This window comes from Abramis brama (assembly GCF_963993115.1).
Source record: "Abramis brama genome assembly, chromosome: 24".
NCBI lineage: Eukaryota > Metazoa > Chordata > Actinopteri > Cypriniformes > Leuciscidae > Abramis > Abramis brama.
In genome coordinates this window covers 19,614,611-19,632,002 of record NC_139986.1, presented here as the reverse complement: position 1 = coordinate 19,632,002, position 17,392 = coordinate 19,614,611, and the positions used below count along the sequence as shown (strand labels likewise).

General features: G+C 34.7%; 2 protein-coding genes across 4 annotated transcripts; one reads left to right on the top strand and one right to left on the bottom strand.

Moving 5' to 3' along the window:
* The first annotated feature begins 494 nt into the window (after positions 1–494).
* hhla2b.2 (HERV-H LTR-associating 2b, tandem duplicate 2) lies at positions 495–4,741 on the top strand. Its single transcript, XM_084103482.1, has 5 exons — positions 495–690; positions 1,279–1,584; positions 1,719–1,976; positions 2,637–2,752; positions 2,990–4,741. The coding sequence occupies exons 1-5, from the start codon at positions 645–647 to the stop codon at positions 3,077–3,079; spliced, it is 816 nt and encodes a 271-aa protein (XP_083959608.1). The 5' UTR covers positions 495–644; the 3' UTR covers positions 3,080–4,741.
* Positions 4,742–4,862: 121 nt separating this feature from the next.
* On the bottom strand, positions 4,863–16,773 carry cip2a (cellular inhibitor of PP2A). 3 transcript variants are annotated; one of them, XM_084103481.1, is made up of 22 exons: positions 16,695–16,773; positions 16,332–16,462; positions 15,331–15,478; positions 15,120–15,232; positions 13,864–13,958; positions 13,051–13,147; positions 12,829–12,951; positions 12,527–12,672; positions 12,368–12,443; positions 11,715–11,942; positions 10,630–10,789; positions 10,127–10,268; positions 9,512–9,611; positions 9,313–9,431; positions 8,243–8,432; positions 7,954–8,028; positions 7,758–7,868; positions 7,334–7,530; positions 7,104–7,217; positions 6,235–6,317; positions 5,998–6,116; positions 4,863–5,843 (listed from the first exon to the last, which is right to left on the bottom strand). In XM_084103481.1, the coding sequence occupies exons 2-22, from the start codon at positions 16,431–16,433 to the stop codon at positions 5,694–5,696; spliced, it is 2,688 nt and encodes an 895-aa protein (XP_083959607.1). In that variant the 5' UTR covers positions 16,434–16,462; positions 16,695–16,773; the 3' UTR covers positions 4,863–5,693. The 3 variants fall into 3 exon arrangements, with proteins under 3 accessions (XP_083959607.1, XP_083959606.1, XP_083959605.1); XM_084103480.1 differs by having other exon boundaries at positions 15,120–15,235; positions 16,718–16,761; XM_084103479.1 differs by having other exon boundaries at positions 15,120–15,235; positions 16,695–16,758.
* Positions 16,774–17,392: the final 619 nt, after the last annotated feature.

The window sequence follows — 17,392 nt, the reverse complement described above, 5'->3', positions numbered from 1 at the left end:
AGTTGATATCTGAATGACAGATCCCATAGAAGTCAATGGCAAAAAATTTTTATTTGTTACTAGTAACAAAAGAATAGTTACTAGTCACTATCAAAATAAGTACTAGTATCTAATGAATAAGTACTAGTATCTATTTAATAGGTACTAGTATCTAATTAATAAGTACTATTATCTAATAATAAATACTAGTAACTAATGAATAAGTACTAGTATCTAATGAATGAGTGCTAGTACCAATTTAATAGGCACTAGTGAATAAGTACTAGTGTCTTTTTAACAGGTACTAGTATCTAATAAATAAGAACTAGTACCTAAAGAATAAGCACTAGTAGCTAATGAATAAGCACTAGTACTTAATGGAAAAGATACTAGTATCTAAATAATAAGTACTAGTAACATGAAAATAGATACTAGTAGGTTTTAAGGATTAAATGTTAAAACGGCTTGCCATAATACCACTACCTGTTGGTTTCAGTGTCACTCCTGGACAGGTTGAGTTGGGATTACAGGTAATTGACATGAGTTTTGTTTTGTAGGTAACTCCCTGTTTGTCAGCACAGAGACTGATTATGTCAGTGTGAAATCAAAAGAAAAAACTAGCCGACAGACTACACGACACACAAATAGTTTAATATTATGTGATTATGAAGCTGGTGATCTTGCTGTGGATTCTGCCTGTAACTTTAGGAGGTAAGAAACTAAAATATATACTGACATTTATTTCCATGTCTGATATGTATACAGATCAATACAGCCTCAAAAGAGTCTCATCTCACTAACTCAACCTTGTACATTCACATAAGCACCTCTTTAATTAAATGTTTAACTGTATCAATCTTTATTTAACTTTTTATCATGTAAATGTCATGAACAGAGTGTTTGTTTTTATTGTTTACAGACATATAAATAATTGTTATCGATCTCAGATGTAATACATCTACATTTTAAATGAATATATTTTTTCTTATTTATTCTAACGTTATGATCATTCATTTAAAAAATACTATTTTAACCACTTTCAGCTGAAAGTAAACACATCAGTAAAGCCTTACTCAGATTTGAACTTTGATACAACATCAGTAAATGATTACTGACTTTTTGGAATCAGATGTTCTCTTGAACCCAAAGCTTCTCAAAAGCTATTTCAGCTTAATTCTTCATGACCTTATTGAGGTTGTTTTATTCATGATTTACATAAAGGACTTGCAACACACATGACAGTGGTTGAATACACCTGTATAGTCTTATGACAGTATGTTTGTGTTTTGTTTTTGACAGACAGCTATGTCACTTGTCTCTACTCTGCGGAATGTTTGTTACCTTGCACATCCATCAACCTTGACATCATCCACTGGTACAAGGATAATAAACCAGTGCATTCATTCTATTACAATCAAGACCAGTTGGACCATCAGTCCGAGGACTATAAGGGAAGAACATCCCTGTTACCGGGATCTGAAATCAAAAATGGAAATGTATCACTCTTACTAAAAAACATCAGAGTCCAAGATGAAGGCCGATACAGGTGCTACACTGCCAATGACAGAACAAATGATGAGAAGTTTGTGTCTGTGTCTGTAGAAGGTGAGAGGAAGAACTTCGGAAACTCTGAATAGTGAGAAAAAAAAAGCATTAGAAATAGTCATTTAAAATTACACCACCAATATGACCTTATTTAGAAAGAGAAAATAATACTGTGACACTATTGTTTTTTTTAGCTCCAGTTAAATCAGTGGATATCACTTTAAAAAATGATACTGTCATCTGCAACACCAGTGGAGTTTATCCAAAACCTCAAGTCTCGTGGTCCTCAGAGCCCCTGGCGAACGAGTCATTGAATACTTTCCAGCAAACAGAAGAAAAACTGTTTATGGTGACAAGTGAACTTAAAGTGGGTGTCATCAGTAGTACCTACAAATACACCTGCTCCATAACCAGTAAGGACAGGACAGAAACAGCTACTCTGGAAGAGCCAGGTAAATTGAAATATTGTTGAGTAACAGAATATATAAGATTAGGTGAGTAATAAAGACAGCGCTATCTTAGTTTCATTTTCCTCTACTGTAAATTCCACTGAAGGAAATAACTGCTGAGGAGGAGATACGAAAAATCTCTCAATGTGAAAATAAAGCCCACAGAACATTTTTAGTAATATCAGAATGTAACATATTCTGTTTCAGAAATCTCAATGGAGGATGAAATAACTCTGCTGTGCCCCCTTTTAAATACCCAATAGGCGTTAGTTTACACCACAGTAGTATTAGGGGGTGGGGAATTCATATTCTGAAGCGTTTGATTGGTCAAAAATCTGTGTAGTGCAGGATGAGTCATCATGAACTGCTTTGAAACGATGTGTATTGTAAAAAGCACTATGCAAATAAATAAGAAATGTGAATTGAATTAATACATACACATACACAGCAATAGTGCAGACAAGGACATATACATTATGCAAGCCTCAGTTTCATCAAGAGGTATATCAACATTTCTACTATAGAAAGCTTCAGGTTTGGTTTATGTAAAGCGATAAAACAAACACCAAAAATATATATAAAGCAGATAAAAATGTGTTGAACATGGTCATAGCACTTGAGGTATCAGTCAAAGAGATTTAACCCACTTTTCTTTCCTTACAGTGTCGGGAACAGTCTACAACTTATCAGGATCGGCAAGGAACGGCATTATAGCAGCCGTTATTATTGCTGCCATTGGCATTGGCATTGCCATTGCTGTTGTGATAAAGAGAAAGAATGTGAGTTATTTTATTTTGTTCTTTTATTTTATATAAGGATTTTATTTATACATTTGAAATTTAACCAAAAAAAAAATTTAAAGAGCTTTGAGTCCAAAGAGATAGGACCATTACCATATACAGTTTTCATGTCATTAAAATGAATCTGCCTTCCTCTTTAACTTTTAAACTCAGAACTGTATGCATTTTACCTCAATATGCTAACCTAAAACTGTGCTGCCATGTGTCTTCACACAGAAAGGTTCCAGAGAGAGAACGTCACAACAAACATCAAATCTTGCGCAAGAGAGTGCCAAGTTGAATCATTTGGGAAATGGTCATACATAACCAGAAATGTGACATCTCATCAAGTTTATGCAGAGTCCTTTGGAGATGGATTAACAAATTCTTATAATCTATATGAAAAGTCTTGTGGATGGCAAAATGACAAGAAATTCCAGCACCTTTTCTTGCGTATTCATATTTATTATCCAGGAGGACTTAAATTAAATGAGGACCAGTAAAAGCCTGAAGATAAATAAGAAGACTATTGAAGGCAAAGACATGCCAGGAGAAAACAGTGAGCGCAATGAGACCGAAAACATGCTTATGAAACGCGTGGTACTTTCCAAGTTTTGGCTTTGGTTTGAGTCTGAAGCATCATTGAAGCGGTCACTGCCCAGACTCGATAATCCTTCTAAACTCACTGCCAGCTTACAGACCTTCAAGCTTTGAGGTTTTAGAATGTTTTCTGCATACTGAAGGACTTTTTCTTCTCTTTCCCATTTTAAAAATATTTTACATTCCAGAAGTAGATGGATCAGATTCTAGTCACTGTTCTCAGTTCCGTGACGCGAGCATGAAACCGGTTTCAGCAGATTCCACACTAATCCAAACCCTGAAAACACCTTAATGTCCATTCTCAAAAAGGGGGGTGACAGCTAAGGGGTTAAGAGAACAAAACTCAGCAGAGGCAGTCCTTCTATAACAAGTTAGGATTGTAGTAAACTATTACTGTGACTGACACAGAATATGCAAACAAGCAAGTTTTATTTTTTGCTTGATTGTTTGAATAGGTGCTAATCTGTGGCCATGGAAACATCAACATACCAACACTACAATGATTATGATATTTAAGCTGTCTATCCACCTGTCGATTAATGAAGACACTAAACAAGGCACTTTATAGGGACAATTGTGTTTTTTTTTTTTTTTCTGTTCTTTTAAGCTGTCTATCCACCTGTTGATTAATGAAGAATCGTGGTGCAATTAATTATTATTATTTTTTTTTGCTTTTCTTTTACATGTAAACCTGTAAACTGTTTTATTACAGTCTAAATTGCAGTATTATTTAATTTAATGAAGATCAACTTGGCAATGAAGGTAATAATGTAAATAAATAGATTTCTAAAATGAAAATGTAATTTGCCTCATTCCATAACAGGGTTTGGTAAGTCACTGTAAACTATGTGAAACTCCCGAGTCACATTACGAATCAAGTCATAAAGGAAAAGATACCTTTAGCCTGAAACAGAGACACACCTCCAGCTATAAAACAACAAAAACTCTTCATCATACCATTAACGTTACAAATGAATCAGAATTAGGTTATGGAAAAATAATTCTTCTTAAATTTAAAGTCAAGGAAATCGTTTTACAGGAAGCTTTTTATTCCAAATACAGCTTTAACATTTAAGTTCAACCATTCCTTTTTAGTCTGTTGGTTGTGGCTACTGATTTATCAGTTAGCGCATTAAATCTGACAAACTGTGAGAATCTGAGAGTATTTTCAGATGAAGGGAGATTAACACATGTCTCTTGAAGAAACATTCACACTCAGATATCAGAATATCGTCAAAGAGCCAATGTGTGGTATCTAGTGTGCTGGCATAAGGCCACATCTGATTGGCTGACAAACAACTAGTCAAAACTATGAAAGTATGTTACAAATCAGGTTCTGACAAAACAGAAAGTCAAATGCAACACTGAAACTTGAATGTTAAGTGTGAAATAATATTTTTTATTAATAATGTTTTATTTTCTGAGCTGTATAAACTGTTATTTTTTGTTTTTCTACACACTGTACACAATGATTTTTCAAAGTTGTAAATTAAACAATTTATTGGAGAATATTTTACACAAAAAAAAATTCTATTTCAGTCCTTCTTTTCAGAGTTATGCATTAGTATACCTGCTCTTGTTCTGGTTTATTTGTACATTGTTGTTTTCTACAAACTCATTTTCTAAACTAAACTAGTAATTCAAACTTAAATGAATAATTAATAAACATAATTTAAATGGAAGAGTGCACTTGTGAATTAAAACACTTATTACTTAACTTAATGTGAAATCAGTGATTTTTCCATGCCTAAAGGAAGATTTCATTTTAACAAGGAAGTCATACCTTAAACATGAATGGCCCTAATAAAACACTTTCTGCTGTAAAATATCATTCTTATCAATGTGAAACTTCAGAATGATCACTGAACGTTTTCTCTGTTGCACAAGACCATTAACCCACTTTTATAGGAACATGTCCAGTTGGCCAGAATGCCTCTGATAGACATTCTGTGATGATCTGGATAAAACAATAAGGATTTTTTATTGTTGTTGTTGAAGCATTAACAATTATTCTTGTTAACTGAAAAACAAAAAGGGGAGTAAGGTTTAAATCGTGTCTGTTAAAAACTGTGCTTGTACGGCGCCCTCTGGTGGCCAAAGATTCATATTTTAAAATGCTGAATAATCTCAGTCTGAAATAATTTCAAATTAATTTAATCCAAAATGAAAGCAGAATAATGTTCTGTCGACAATTCATTCATACATAAGCTCACGAAAGTATGAAAACATTGAAAAGATTAAAAATGTACAGATTAAAAGTGACAAAACAGATAAAATAAGTTATTTTCACTTCATTAAGCGTGTGAAGTATTTCATGAGAATGAGAATGTGTGTTTGTGTGTCACAGAGAGAGGTTGGCGGTGACGTCCTTGAGTTTGCCGCTGCTGAGACTGTGTATCATGGCGATCATTTGTGTGTGTTTGCTCAGATCTTCCTCCATCTTCTCCACCTTGGCCTCTAGCTGGGACTTCTGCAGCTCCAGAGAGGAAGCCTACAAAATGAGTGCAACAAGAGAAAACACACTGGATCATTATGCGGCCTATCTGTCGTTTATATAGCAGGTGTAATATATTTAAAGCTAAATTATGAGTATTTTGTTTAATAGACCGTATGAATTGAGAGGTTTGAATGAGTGTTGACGGTACCTTGATGCTGCTGTCCTTCCTGGCTTGCTCTGTCTTATTAAGCTCTTTCCTGAGAATGGAAATATTCTCCTCCATCTCATGGATTTGCTCTTCTTGTCTTTTCAGCTCATTCTGAAGACCTAATACAGCACAATAATTAGACACATAACTGTATACTTCACACCAAACACACAAGTGTGTATGACGGAAACAGCAAAAAAGTGCATTAAACTCAAATGACACGAGCTTTTTTCTCACCTGTTATATTTCTGTCTTTCTCCAACACGTCTGATTTTAGGCCCTTTATCTGCTGTTCTTTTTCTGCCATCTCTGCAAGAGTCCTGAGCAGATAGAAGACCAAATATTTGAAAATCATTCAATAATTTAAGGTATACATTTTCTATCAAGTCAAGTTTTTTAGTTTTATCAAGTTCATTATTATTGTGGGTGTAGTAATAAAGTTTATGTTTGTTTGTTTTATTGTTATATTAATATATTTACAATACTACTACTCCTACTACTACTACTAATAATAATAATAATAATAATAATAATAATATTTTTGACTTATTCAGGGTTGGTAAACTAACTCCAGTAAAAAACAACAACAATTATTTATACAGTATATATATAATTATATTTATATATAATGTATATATAATAATTATTGTTATTAATAAAATAATAAATAATTATTATATGTTTGTTTTGTTATTGTTAAGAATTACAACTATTAATGATAATATTAATATCTAATTCAAGGGTGGCATTCCACATAACCCAGCTTCAGTGAAAAAATAAATAAATAAATAATAATAATAATAATAACAATTTTATTTTTTATTATTATTTGAGTTGGGTTATGTAATAATCATAATATAATAATTGTACTCATTTAAGGGTGGCATGAAGCATAGTATAACTTTAATAATAATAACAAATAATAAAAATATAATATTTGATAAAACCTTTTTATTAATAATAATAATAATAGTGACAAAAATAATAATAATATAATTATTAAGATTATTATTATTATTATTATTATTAGAATGGGGTTATGCTTTATGCCAGCCTTGAATGAGTAAAAAATTCCTGACATTCAAACCACCGTTTCAAACACTGACCTCTCCTGTTGGAGTTTTAATCCCTCATTGATCTTTTTCAGCCCCTCGGCCTGCTGGGTAAGAGAGATATGGGCAGCCTGCAGTTCCTTCAGCATCCCTTCACCCTTGTCATACCTAAAAAAAAGGGAAGAGGAGAAAGAAGAGGTTGCTTATCTATAACAAATCACTTGACGGATCCATTCCTGAAGGGCTAAGAAGTTGTCTCGAGTGTGTGAGAGAGGGACACTGACCTACTGAGCAGCTGGTTGTACGTGCCCTTCAGCTCCTGATGCTGGTCAGCCACTGCCTGCAAACGCCCGTTGTGTTCCAGGAGCTGCTGGCTGTCTGATTTCAGCCTCTCCACCTCCAACAGCTGATCATTCAACTCCGTCTGCAGATCCTCTTTCCTCCGCTCTGTGTCTTTCAGCAGAGAGGCTAATTTACGTGCCTAGAATGGGGGAAAAAGATTGAAAGAAATGAAAACTCTGAAAAGAGGCAAACAGCAATAAACAAGAGAATAAATGTGCTCATACAGTCGAATATATACATTTTAAATGTGTTAAAAATAAATGTACTCATGTATGCAACTCAAGAAACATGCATAAGTAAAAGTGGTGTGGAAAGTGGTTAGCATTGTAGATAGGGAAAAAAAAACTAATATTCTTTTTGTGAAACCTCAGCTTCCGCCTGAGCTCTCTGGCAGCGGTATTGGGCAATAAGTCGATCTGCCTGTGACAGTGCGAGTGCTTTGGCCTCCAAAAGGTCCTGCAGACGGCTCTCTTTACACTACATAGACAAAAGTACATATAATTACAAACTTCAGCACAAGTTAAATATACACAGGAAGATACTGCATAACTTGGTCACATACCGCAAGTGCAGAAAGCTTCTGCTCATACACATCAATGACCTCTGACATGTGTACATCTTTGACCTTCTCCTGTAACTACACCACCACAACATGAGAAACAAAATATGAGTTTGATTCAAATGCCTTTGACGATGTTTGGTTCATTCTTCGAGGATGCCACCCACTTGCTGACACGTTTATCTATTCGGAAATACATGCGACTAAACCCACGATGGAACATTTGCAGACATTGTGGTCACAGACCTAATAAGTCATTGCCAGCTGCACACATCCAGACACATGCAGTCACCTCTACTCCGTTCCGAAGCTTCTTGATGAGGCTGTCGATACTGTGGTAAGCAGAACCAGAGGGTTCGGCATGCATCATGGAAAAACTCTTCCCTGCGAAGGACACATCATCACAAGCAGAACTGCTTCGGATCGACAACTCGCCGTCCCTCTGACGATATGCATTATTCGCAGCAATACTGTCCCCTAGACTTAAAGAAATGAAAGATTGAAGAAATTAAAAATAGTTTTATTCAGGTAGGATGTATTAAATTGATCATAAGTAACAGTATACTATTTAGACAATGTTGCAAAAGTTTCCTATTTAAAAAAAAATGCTGTTTTTTTCTACTCATGAGTGAATCCTGAAAAAAATATATTATGCTTTTTTAAATCAGTATATTAGAATGATTTCTGAAGGATCATGTGACACTGAAGACTGGAGTAATGATAATGAAAATTCAGCTTTGGCATCACAGGAATAAATTACATATTAAAATAGAAAACAGTTATTTTAATTTGTAATAATATTTCACAATTTTACTGTATTTTTGATCAAATAAATGCAGCTTTGGTGAGCATTAGAGACTTTACAGGAAAAAATCTTTTATCCCCGTTTTGAATGGTAGAGTACAATTTGGTTGCTAAACAACATTCACACATTTTTAGACGAAAACATAGTACTTGAAAGTGCAAAAACTACCTACCACAATGCTAGGGTGTTGTGGGTGGTTACCAAGGTGCGACTTTTAAGGACTTTTTAAGTGTTTTTAAGCATGTTCCTATGTACATTCAATCATTAAAGGAATAGTTCACTTAAAAATGAACATTCTGTCATCATTTACTCACCCTCAAGTTGTTTCAAACCTGTATGAATTTCTTTCTTCTGCTGAACACAAAAGAAGATATTTTGAAGAATGTCGGTAACCAAACAGTTGACGGCACCCATTGACTTCTATAGTAGTTTTTCCTACTATGGAAGTCAATGGGTGCCGTCTTCTTTTGTGTTCAGCAGAAGACAACAAAAGGTTTGAATGTTTTGACACCTTAGAGAAGTAGTTCACACTCTGGTGATATATTCTGTTGACTCACATGACAGAGGGGAAGTCAGGGAGCGGGGCCGCTTCAAAAAGTATGCGAAGCGCCACCTGCACATGCTCTCTGCAGTTCGAGGTCAGAGCTAATGAGAGAGGCGTCACCATGCGCTGATCCTGCATGCAATGGAAAATATGTCATGTATATGGAAGCGTTATAAATATACCAGTAACTCTGAGGGAGGGCAGTCTCGTACCTGTAGGATCCTGTAGAAAGACGTCTCCATGTCTGGCATCTGCTGCTTGAGATGGCTCATCACTTCTAGAGTCTTCAACACCACCTCAGAGCACAGCTGACTAGAGACACATACGTTGACAACTTTAAAAAGCCACAATACCAGTGTTTACTATAGTGTTTATTGAAAACTTTCACTTCTACTCCAAAAAGAATTTACTTGTTTTATTCAGCAAGGATGCATTAAATTGATCAAAAGTGATAGTAAAGACATTTACATTGCTAAAAAAGATTTCGGTTTCAAATAATTATTCCTGGAAAAAAAACACCACAATTTCCACAAAACATCAGCACAACTACTTTTTTACCATTGATAATAATAAGAAATGTTTCTTGAGCAGCAAATCAGCATTTTTGAATGATTTCTGAATGATTGTGTGAGAATTTTGCATTGTCATCACATAAAGAAATTACATTTTGAAACATTTTAAAATAGAAAACAATGTCACAATATTACTGTTCTGATGCAGCCCTGGTAAGCATAGGAAATTTCTTTAAAAAGTATTAAAAAAAAATTTGAACAGTAGTGTGTCAATATTTTCTCAAAAAAGGTATTACTTCCAAAATATATAATTACCTGAGCTGGTAGTTGGAGGTCGTGCATGTGGACCCAGCAAGGTCCTGACAGTAGGAAAGCAGAAGCTCCACCTGTGACACACACACCTCAGGACTGAGCCGCTGAGACACCAGCATCCTCAGAGCATCATCGCCGCAAAGCAGTGAAAGAGTCAAGGATATCTCTACTATTGCACACAGTAGAATCAGACAGATACAATACAAATACGACTATAGATATTTTGAGATATGATATTGGTGAATAACACTTCCCATATTGTTAGTTCTATGTTGACATTTTTGGTTGTAATTATTTAATTCACTACATAGTCTAATTTATTTATAAACTGTCAATACATTTTTATTCAATGTCAGTAATGTTCAGCATGTCTCATTACTATATATGCCATAGGCTGTGTAGATATTGACATTGGCCTTTGAAAAGCCCATTTTGATTGGCTACTAACACTAACGGATCTGTGACGTGTTGAAGTGTGATTGTTTGTGCTGAGTAAGTGAGGATATCTAGCAGAAGGTCAACCACACGGCCTGCACGTAGACAGTGTTTCTTAAGCAACTGGTCTCCTTCAGTGGAGTCTGGAGACTGCAGCAAAACCAACACTTCCTGTAGGAGGAGCTCCACAAACGACTGAGCTGAGCTGCACAGAGAGGAATCAATCGCCTCCTGGATGAACACAAGCAAAAATGAATGGAATAATAAGGCGGAAAGTCTCTAACATGATAGCACATCCCAACCTACATCTAAACTATTTGAACTGTGCATGCACTGAAAAAAATTATTTGTTGAATTTAATCAATTTTTTTATGGTAAGTGGTTGCACACAATTGATTTTAGCTACATTTAAACAAATGCATTAAGTTGAACTAAAATTGATTAAGTTCAGCTTAATGCATTTGTTTAAATGTAGCTAAAATCAATTGTGTGCAACCACTTAACATACATTTTTTTATTAAATTCAACAGTCATTTTTTTCAGTGTGGAATCCTAATTTATTACAGAAAAATATTATAGAAATTATCAGAAAAATATAATTCATATACAACAAATAATTTAATAAAATATTTAAATTCTATTAAGTGAATATCTTAAATTAAATTAAATTAAATCTATTAAAATTCTTTGTATTAGGGATGCACAATTTTTTTTCATTTACCAGTATTGGTCAAAATTGGATATTTAATTGTGCATCATACATTAAACGCTCATTAAGTTAATCTTTAAAAACACTAACAATTTAATAACACTAAAAAGTAATCTTAAAATGATTATCTATTGTTCATCCAATACATTATAATGTTGTGATGTCTAAATTCATTTTAGGCATTTAAAATGACTGGTTTTAGTTTTTAATGTTGTTTTTTTATTTAGACATAACGTTTTTTAATATCCATTTATCTAACATCAGTTCTTGGCCAAAATATGAAAATTAATGAATCATTTATAATTATGGACAGAAGCGTGATGTCAGCGCATCCCTATTTTGTACACAAAACATCCAAGGGAGTTCTCTTCTCACATTGAGCTTATTTACTTAGGCGTTGGGAAAACATTGTGCAAATAAACTGAATTGAAAGAAACACCAGCATACTTCAAAAAGCTCAGTCAGCAGGGACAGAGCCTGCATGTAGCACTGTTCTGGACCATCCAGAGGTGAAGTGACCCAGTGGACGAGTGCTAAACTTGGTTCGGACCCTCGAGCCTGGACACCTTTTCTAGTACCAGGCTGTATTCGAGGGGCTGGAGGTCGGAGCACCGTCTCACAGACGAGCTTACGCAGGACAGGGACTGAGCACAGAGAAACCAGCAACTCCATAACCTGCACAGACAAGAACTTTGGACTAGAATTTGTCTCTCAATAACCCCTTACACATACAGTCTTTATTGGTCAATTAAGATCCAGTGAATTAGTCATTCGTGGCAATGGCAGTTGTGCATTACCAGTAAATTAACACTATGTGAACTATATGTGAACTATGTGTGAACAAAGAATAAGATTACTGGTATGAGTATGTAGAATGGCAGGATGTACCGACGCAAGAAGTTTATTTTGGGCCAATCATAAAGTTCTGTCTGAGACATCACTGAGTTTACTGGTATTTCTATTGATTTGTAAATGGGATCTTACCGGGGTTATAAACCCCACCCTCTCCATAGACCTTTAGATCTACAAGCTAATGTTTGATGACTGAAAATTTGATATACATTTTGCATAACAAAAAAAAAAAACACAATGTATTTCACCTTTGATGCAGTATCAGGATCTTTGCTGTGTAAGAGCCCGAGAACCTCGGACAGACAGACCGATAGGTGTTTATACCTAACGTGAGAAAAAAACATGTTCAGACACTCCTCCTAGAAAGCCATTTAAAACAGTGCCATCAAACTCCAATAAACTCATACTTGGTCAGGTAATCAGCTATTTTGGGGTTTTTCAGGAGATCCACTAACAAGTCCACAGCATAATTCCTGGTTAATGTCCCATCTCCGTTGACAGTGATATTAAAGATTAGCTGAAAGGTCTGATGAATGTTCTTTGCATTGAACAGCTGCAAAAGAAAAAAACATCAAAGTAATACAACCTCGATACCACACATGGAAACAAGTATAGGTCTGTTTCCATCCACAAGATAAGATGACGAAAAAGAGCGAGCTAACCAACAACACCTCTCTGTGTCTCGAACAGTTGAGTATTTTTGACCTACCTTCTGCCCAACCTCTTCATTAAGAGTCAAACTTGATAAAATGGAAAGCGCAAAGACGACCACAGTCAGACAGTTATGACCCAGGAAATTAATCAAGGCTCTGTAGAAAGCCTTCACATTACTCTGCAAATAAAAAGAAAAGTAGGTATAATATTTATCAGCAGGTTAGTTCACTAACAAAAATGATAAAAGTTCATATGCAGAGCTAATGCCGATTCTCACCTGAGATTTGATGTGCGACTGCACTGAGATGTCATGTCGACAGAGGTTGGCCATCAGGCCCAGGCATGCCTTTACAGTGTCATCATTACTTGACTGGCTAAAGACAACCATAAAAGCATTACATTTTAATACAATAAAATCGTTCTGAAGCATTTCAGTATCTTCTTTTTTTTTTTTTTAATAAATGCATACTTAAAAACAAGTAAAAAGGAACAATTACTGTTCGTCTTAGTATACTTGCTCTAATCTAATCTTCACCAATTCTGTGAAATTTTGCACATGTAAGCATTTCTGCGCAATAGTTTATTGCATCTTGCACTATAAAAAGAGTGCTGCTAGAAAGACAGGCCCCCATGATTGAACTACGCTTCAGTTCAGTTTTGTGGTTTTCCACTACACATGCCTGTTTTCTCTGAACGAGAAACCAAAAGGCGTTTCATAGACAAGACTAGTGACCACTTGTCAATATCATGATTTTATTTGTGGCCCTTAGTGACAGCACGTCCCTCAAACATGAATGCTTTTATGTTTGATTTTTATCATTTGTAACCTGAAAAATGCTCTGACCATAATGCTCTGAAAGCTCTAAAACTCTAAAAACGCCTCTTGTGCTAAAAAATGCATTTGCTGCTTTTGTCTAGAATTGTCTATTTCACCACTGGTTTTATTAACCCCAAACTTTTGAACAGTAGTGTAGTTATATACACCATCGGTACATTTATAGACATAAAGCTCTGCTAAAAAGTGTCTGAGCCATTTACGTCACACAAACATCAACACACAAAGCGGAAAAGTGAATGTTGTGGTTCTTACACGTGTTGCATTAGAAAGCTGATGAGTTCATGGATGTGGGAGACACAATGCAGAGTCCTCACGTTGTAGGTCAGTCGCTGCAGCACATTAAGGCACTGTGGAGACCATCAGAGACATTATTCACATGACCAAATAAAATAATCCCCAGGGTAATCTGTTTTTTTTTTTAATCCAAAAAAGTAAGTTTGGATAACTTCAACCCACCTTGAAAAACATCTGTGCAATCAAATGGCATTTAATAAAGTAATTCATACACTGTTCAAAAGTTTGGGTTTTTGTTGAAAGAAATTAATACTTTTATTCAGCAAGGATGCATTAAATGGATCAAAAGTGACAGTAATGACATTTGCATTGTTACAAAAGATTTCTTTTGAACTTTCTATTCATCCAATAATCTAAATAAAATAATGATTTTGATATATAATAATGATAAGAAATATTTCTAAATCAGCATATGTGAGCTTGGATCACAAAACCAGTTTCTTTCATAATTGTGGCAATAGCCAACAACACATTGTATGGGTCAAAAGTATTGATTTTTCTTTTATGCCAAAAATCATTAGGATAGTAAGTAAAGATCATGTTCCATGAAGATATTTAGTAAATTTCCTACTGTAAATATATAAAACATTTATTTTTGTGAGTAAATGCAGCACAATCGCACACATAAATGGACAACTTTAAAGGCGATTTTCTCAATGCTTAGATTTTTTTGCACCCTCAGATTCCAGATTTTCAAATAGTTGTATCTCTGCCAAATATTGTCATATCCTAACAAACAATACATCAATGGAAAGCTTATTTATTCACGATTTATTCTTTCAGATGATGTATAAATCTTGCCAAAAAAAATTGAACCATGTGACTAGTTTTATGGTCCAGGGTCACATATTAGAATGATTTCTGAAGGATCATGTGACACTGAAGACTGGAAAATTTAGCAATAAGAGGAATAAATGAAAACTGCTATTTTAAATTATAATTAAATTTATAACAACATATTACTGTTTTAACTGTATTTTTGATCAAATAGAATGCAGCCAAGAGACTTCTTTTGAAAACATTTTTAAAAATCTGTCCCAAAACTTTGAAATGGTAGTGCAAGTCAGATTAAATATGAATTAAAAAAACTGGTCTTGGCTTGTTGGTAACATGGACAATTAGGTCATCTTAAGTTAAGACCTCATGTCCATGCTACCAACAAGCCGACGCATATAAGTTGCAGACTTCATCTTAAAAAACTGCAGGACTCTCACCTGCAGCACAAGAGGCTCTTCTGGTGTGGTTCTGTTGCAGTGGATTATGGCTGCCAGAGTGCCGGTGAAGTTGTAGCTGCTGTGAAGAGCCTCTCTGGCCTCGCTATCAGAAGCTGCTGGGCCATTAAGAAAAGCACATGCATGGGTAAACAGTTGGGGATGTGTTTGTGACTATGTACTGACTGAATAACTATGTTAAAGAGTTTAGTACCAAACTGTGCCAGCAGGGATATAATGGTCCCTGTCAGTGTGTGATTGGTGTTGGGGTCTCCAGCTACTTCCATGAGTCCACTCAGACACTCGCTGGGCAGCACCTGACCTGAGAACAGCACTCCACCACATTTCAGCCCACAAACTTCCTGCAGAATTAAAAAGAAATATATTAGATATTTTATATTAAAGTAAATTATATTTCAAATTAAACCGTTTTTGTCACTTCTGCCCACACTGAGTTAGAGTGTTTGACGATTGAACTTCTTGCTTTTCCATTCATTTGTTATTACAAAAGAGACTGCATTCACACAGAACAAATGATAGAAAATCAAACTGTTTTCAAACTAAAAAATAAATCATATAAATGTGATTAAAATAAATAAAAATAATATAATTTTGATTTAAGTAAATAAATATATAAACAATACATCTAAGAGTACAGTACTATAGCAACTATAAAATAAGATAAATAATACAATAAGTACATTAGAAGTACAAGATAAATTAAATATTTTTTTAAATATATATATATATATAATACATACATATTTATAATATTCTTTTTTTAAACAAGTCTTTATACATAAAAATATATATAATTTCTTGTTAAATTTAAGGATGGGGGTCTCTCTCATGATAATATTTCGGAGCCTGTGGCATCTAAGATTAAAAACCCTTTTTTTAGAGCATAACTAGAATAAAATTATATTGACTATATAATAATTTATGTCCGTCCAAGCATTAAAGGTGAAGGATGACAGCCTCAGTCACCATTCACTCTCATTGTATGGATGGACATGATGAATGAAAATGAATGTTGACTGAGACTGTCATTCTCTAACAACTCCTTTTGTACTTCACAGTATTAACAAGTCATACGACTGTGGAACAAAGTGTGGGTCGGTGACAAAAAGATGACAGAATTGGATAGATCACACAAATAAAACGGATTGTTTTGAATTAACGTTACAGCGTAGAAAAATGTTCTCTCTCACTCACTTCAATGTGTTTCTGCAGCTGTGATGCATTTAAAGCGCTTTTGTTATTCCTGTACTGACGGATGGCCAACAGAAGAGACTTCAAACAGGTCGATACATCCATCTTTATCCACAAGGACGGTCAATGGCGGCCTTGAAAAAAAGAAGAACAAAATTCTAATAATTAACGTATCTATATTTTTCTATGTTACGTTAGGTTTTGTAAACATACAGTGGCGGCTATGCTAGTTGATAATAGACGATGTTACTGAGATTAAATAACGGATATATCTTAATCTCTCCCATACAACGCTTTCATGAAGCATTGAGGTTTATTATATTTTAAAATTAGATTTTCTAGTATTTTATTTTAGGTAGTATTTACTCAAAAGTGTATAATAAGTTCACCACAGCACTGTCCGATGCTACAACAGCAACTTCCTCCCGCTAACACTTCGAATCGCGAGAAGAGTCCATTATCCGAAAGGGGTAGGGGGGTTGCTGGCGAAATTTACAAATGTCTAAATATTTAGGTTTAAGATATAGGGTGAAACATTTCACCAAGCAGCACAAAGATAAATTAATGAACTATTGGATGTTTTCTCTTAATTTTTATATTAATCTCTTTGTTTTAATGTTCTTAGGAAATCTTACAACCCCACAATCTAGAAAGAATGGTAAAGAGCCAGAATAATACGTCGCACTGACGTAACTACGTTCATTTACCCGTGTACGTCAGAAGCATTGGTTGCTGTTCTCTTCATTTTAGAACATATTTAGACATAGAATTTACAGAGGTTGGACAATGAAATTCTAACACCTGGTTTTAGACCACAATAATTTATTAGTATGATATAGGGCCTCCTTTTGCCGCCAATACAACATCAATTTGTCACTATGATGCTGGAGGTGGACATTTCTTTTCTTACATTTCTTGCTTGCTCCTCCAAAATACCCCATTTTGGCTTAGAAATTATCCATGGCCCAAGATTTGCACTGTTAGCACCAATGAAACCGATATTTGACATTGGCATGAGTGACCATAGGTTTGGCTATCTATAGCAATAGGATCTTCTATAGGTA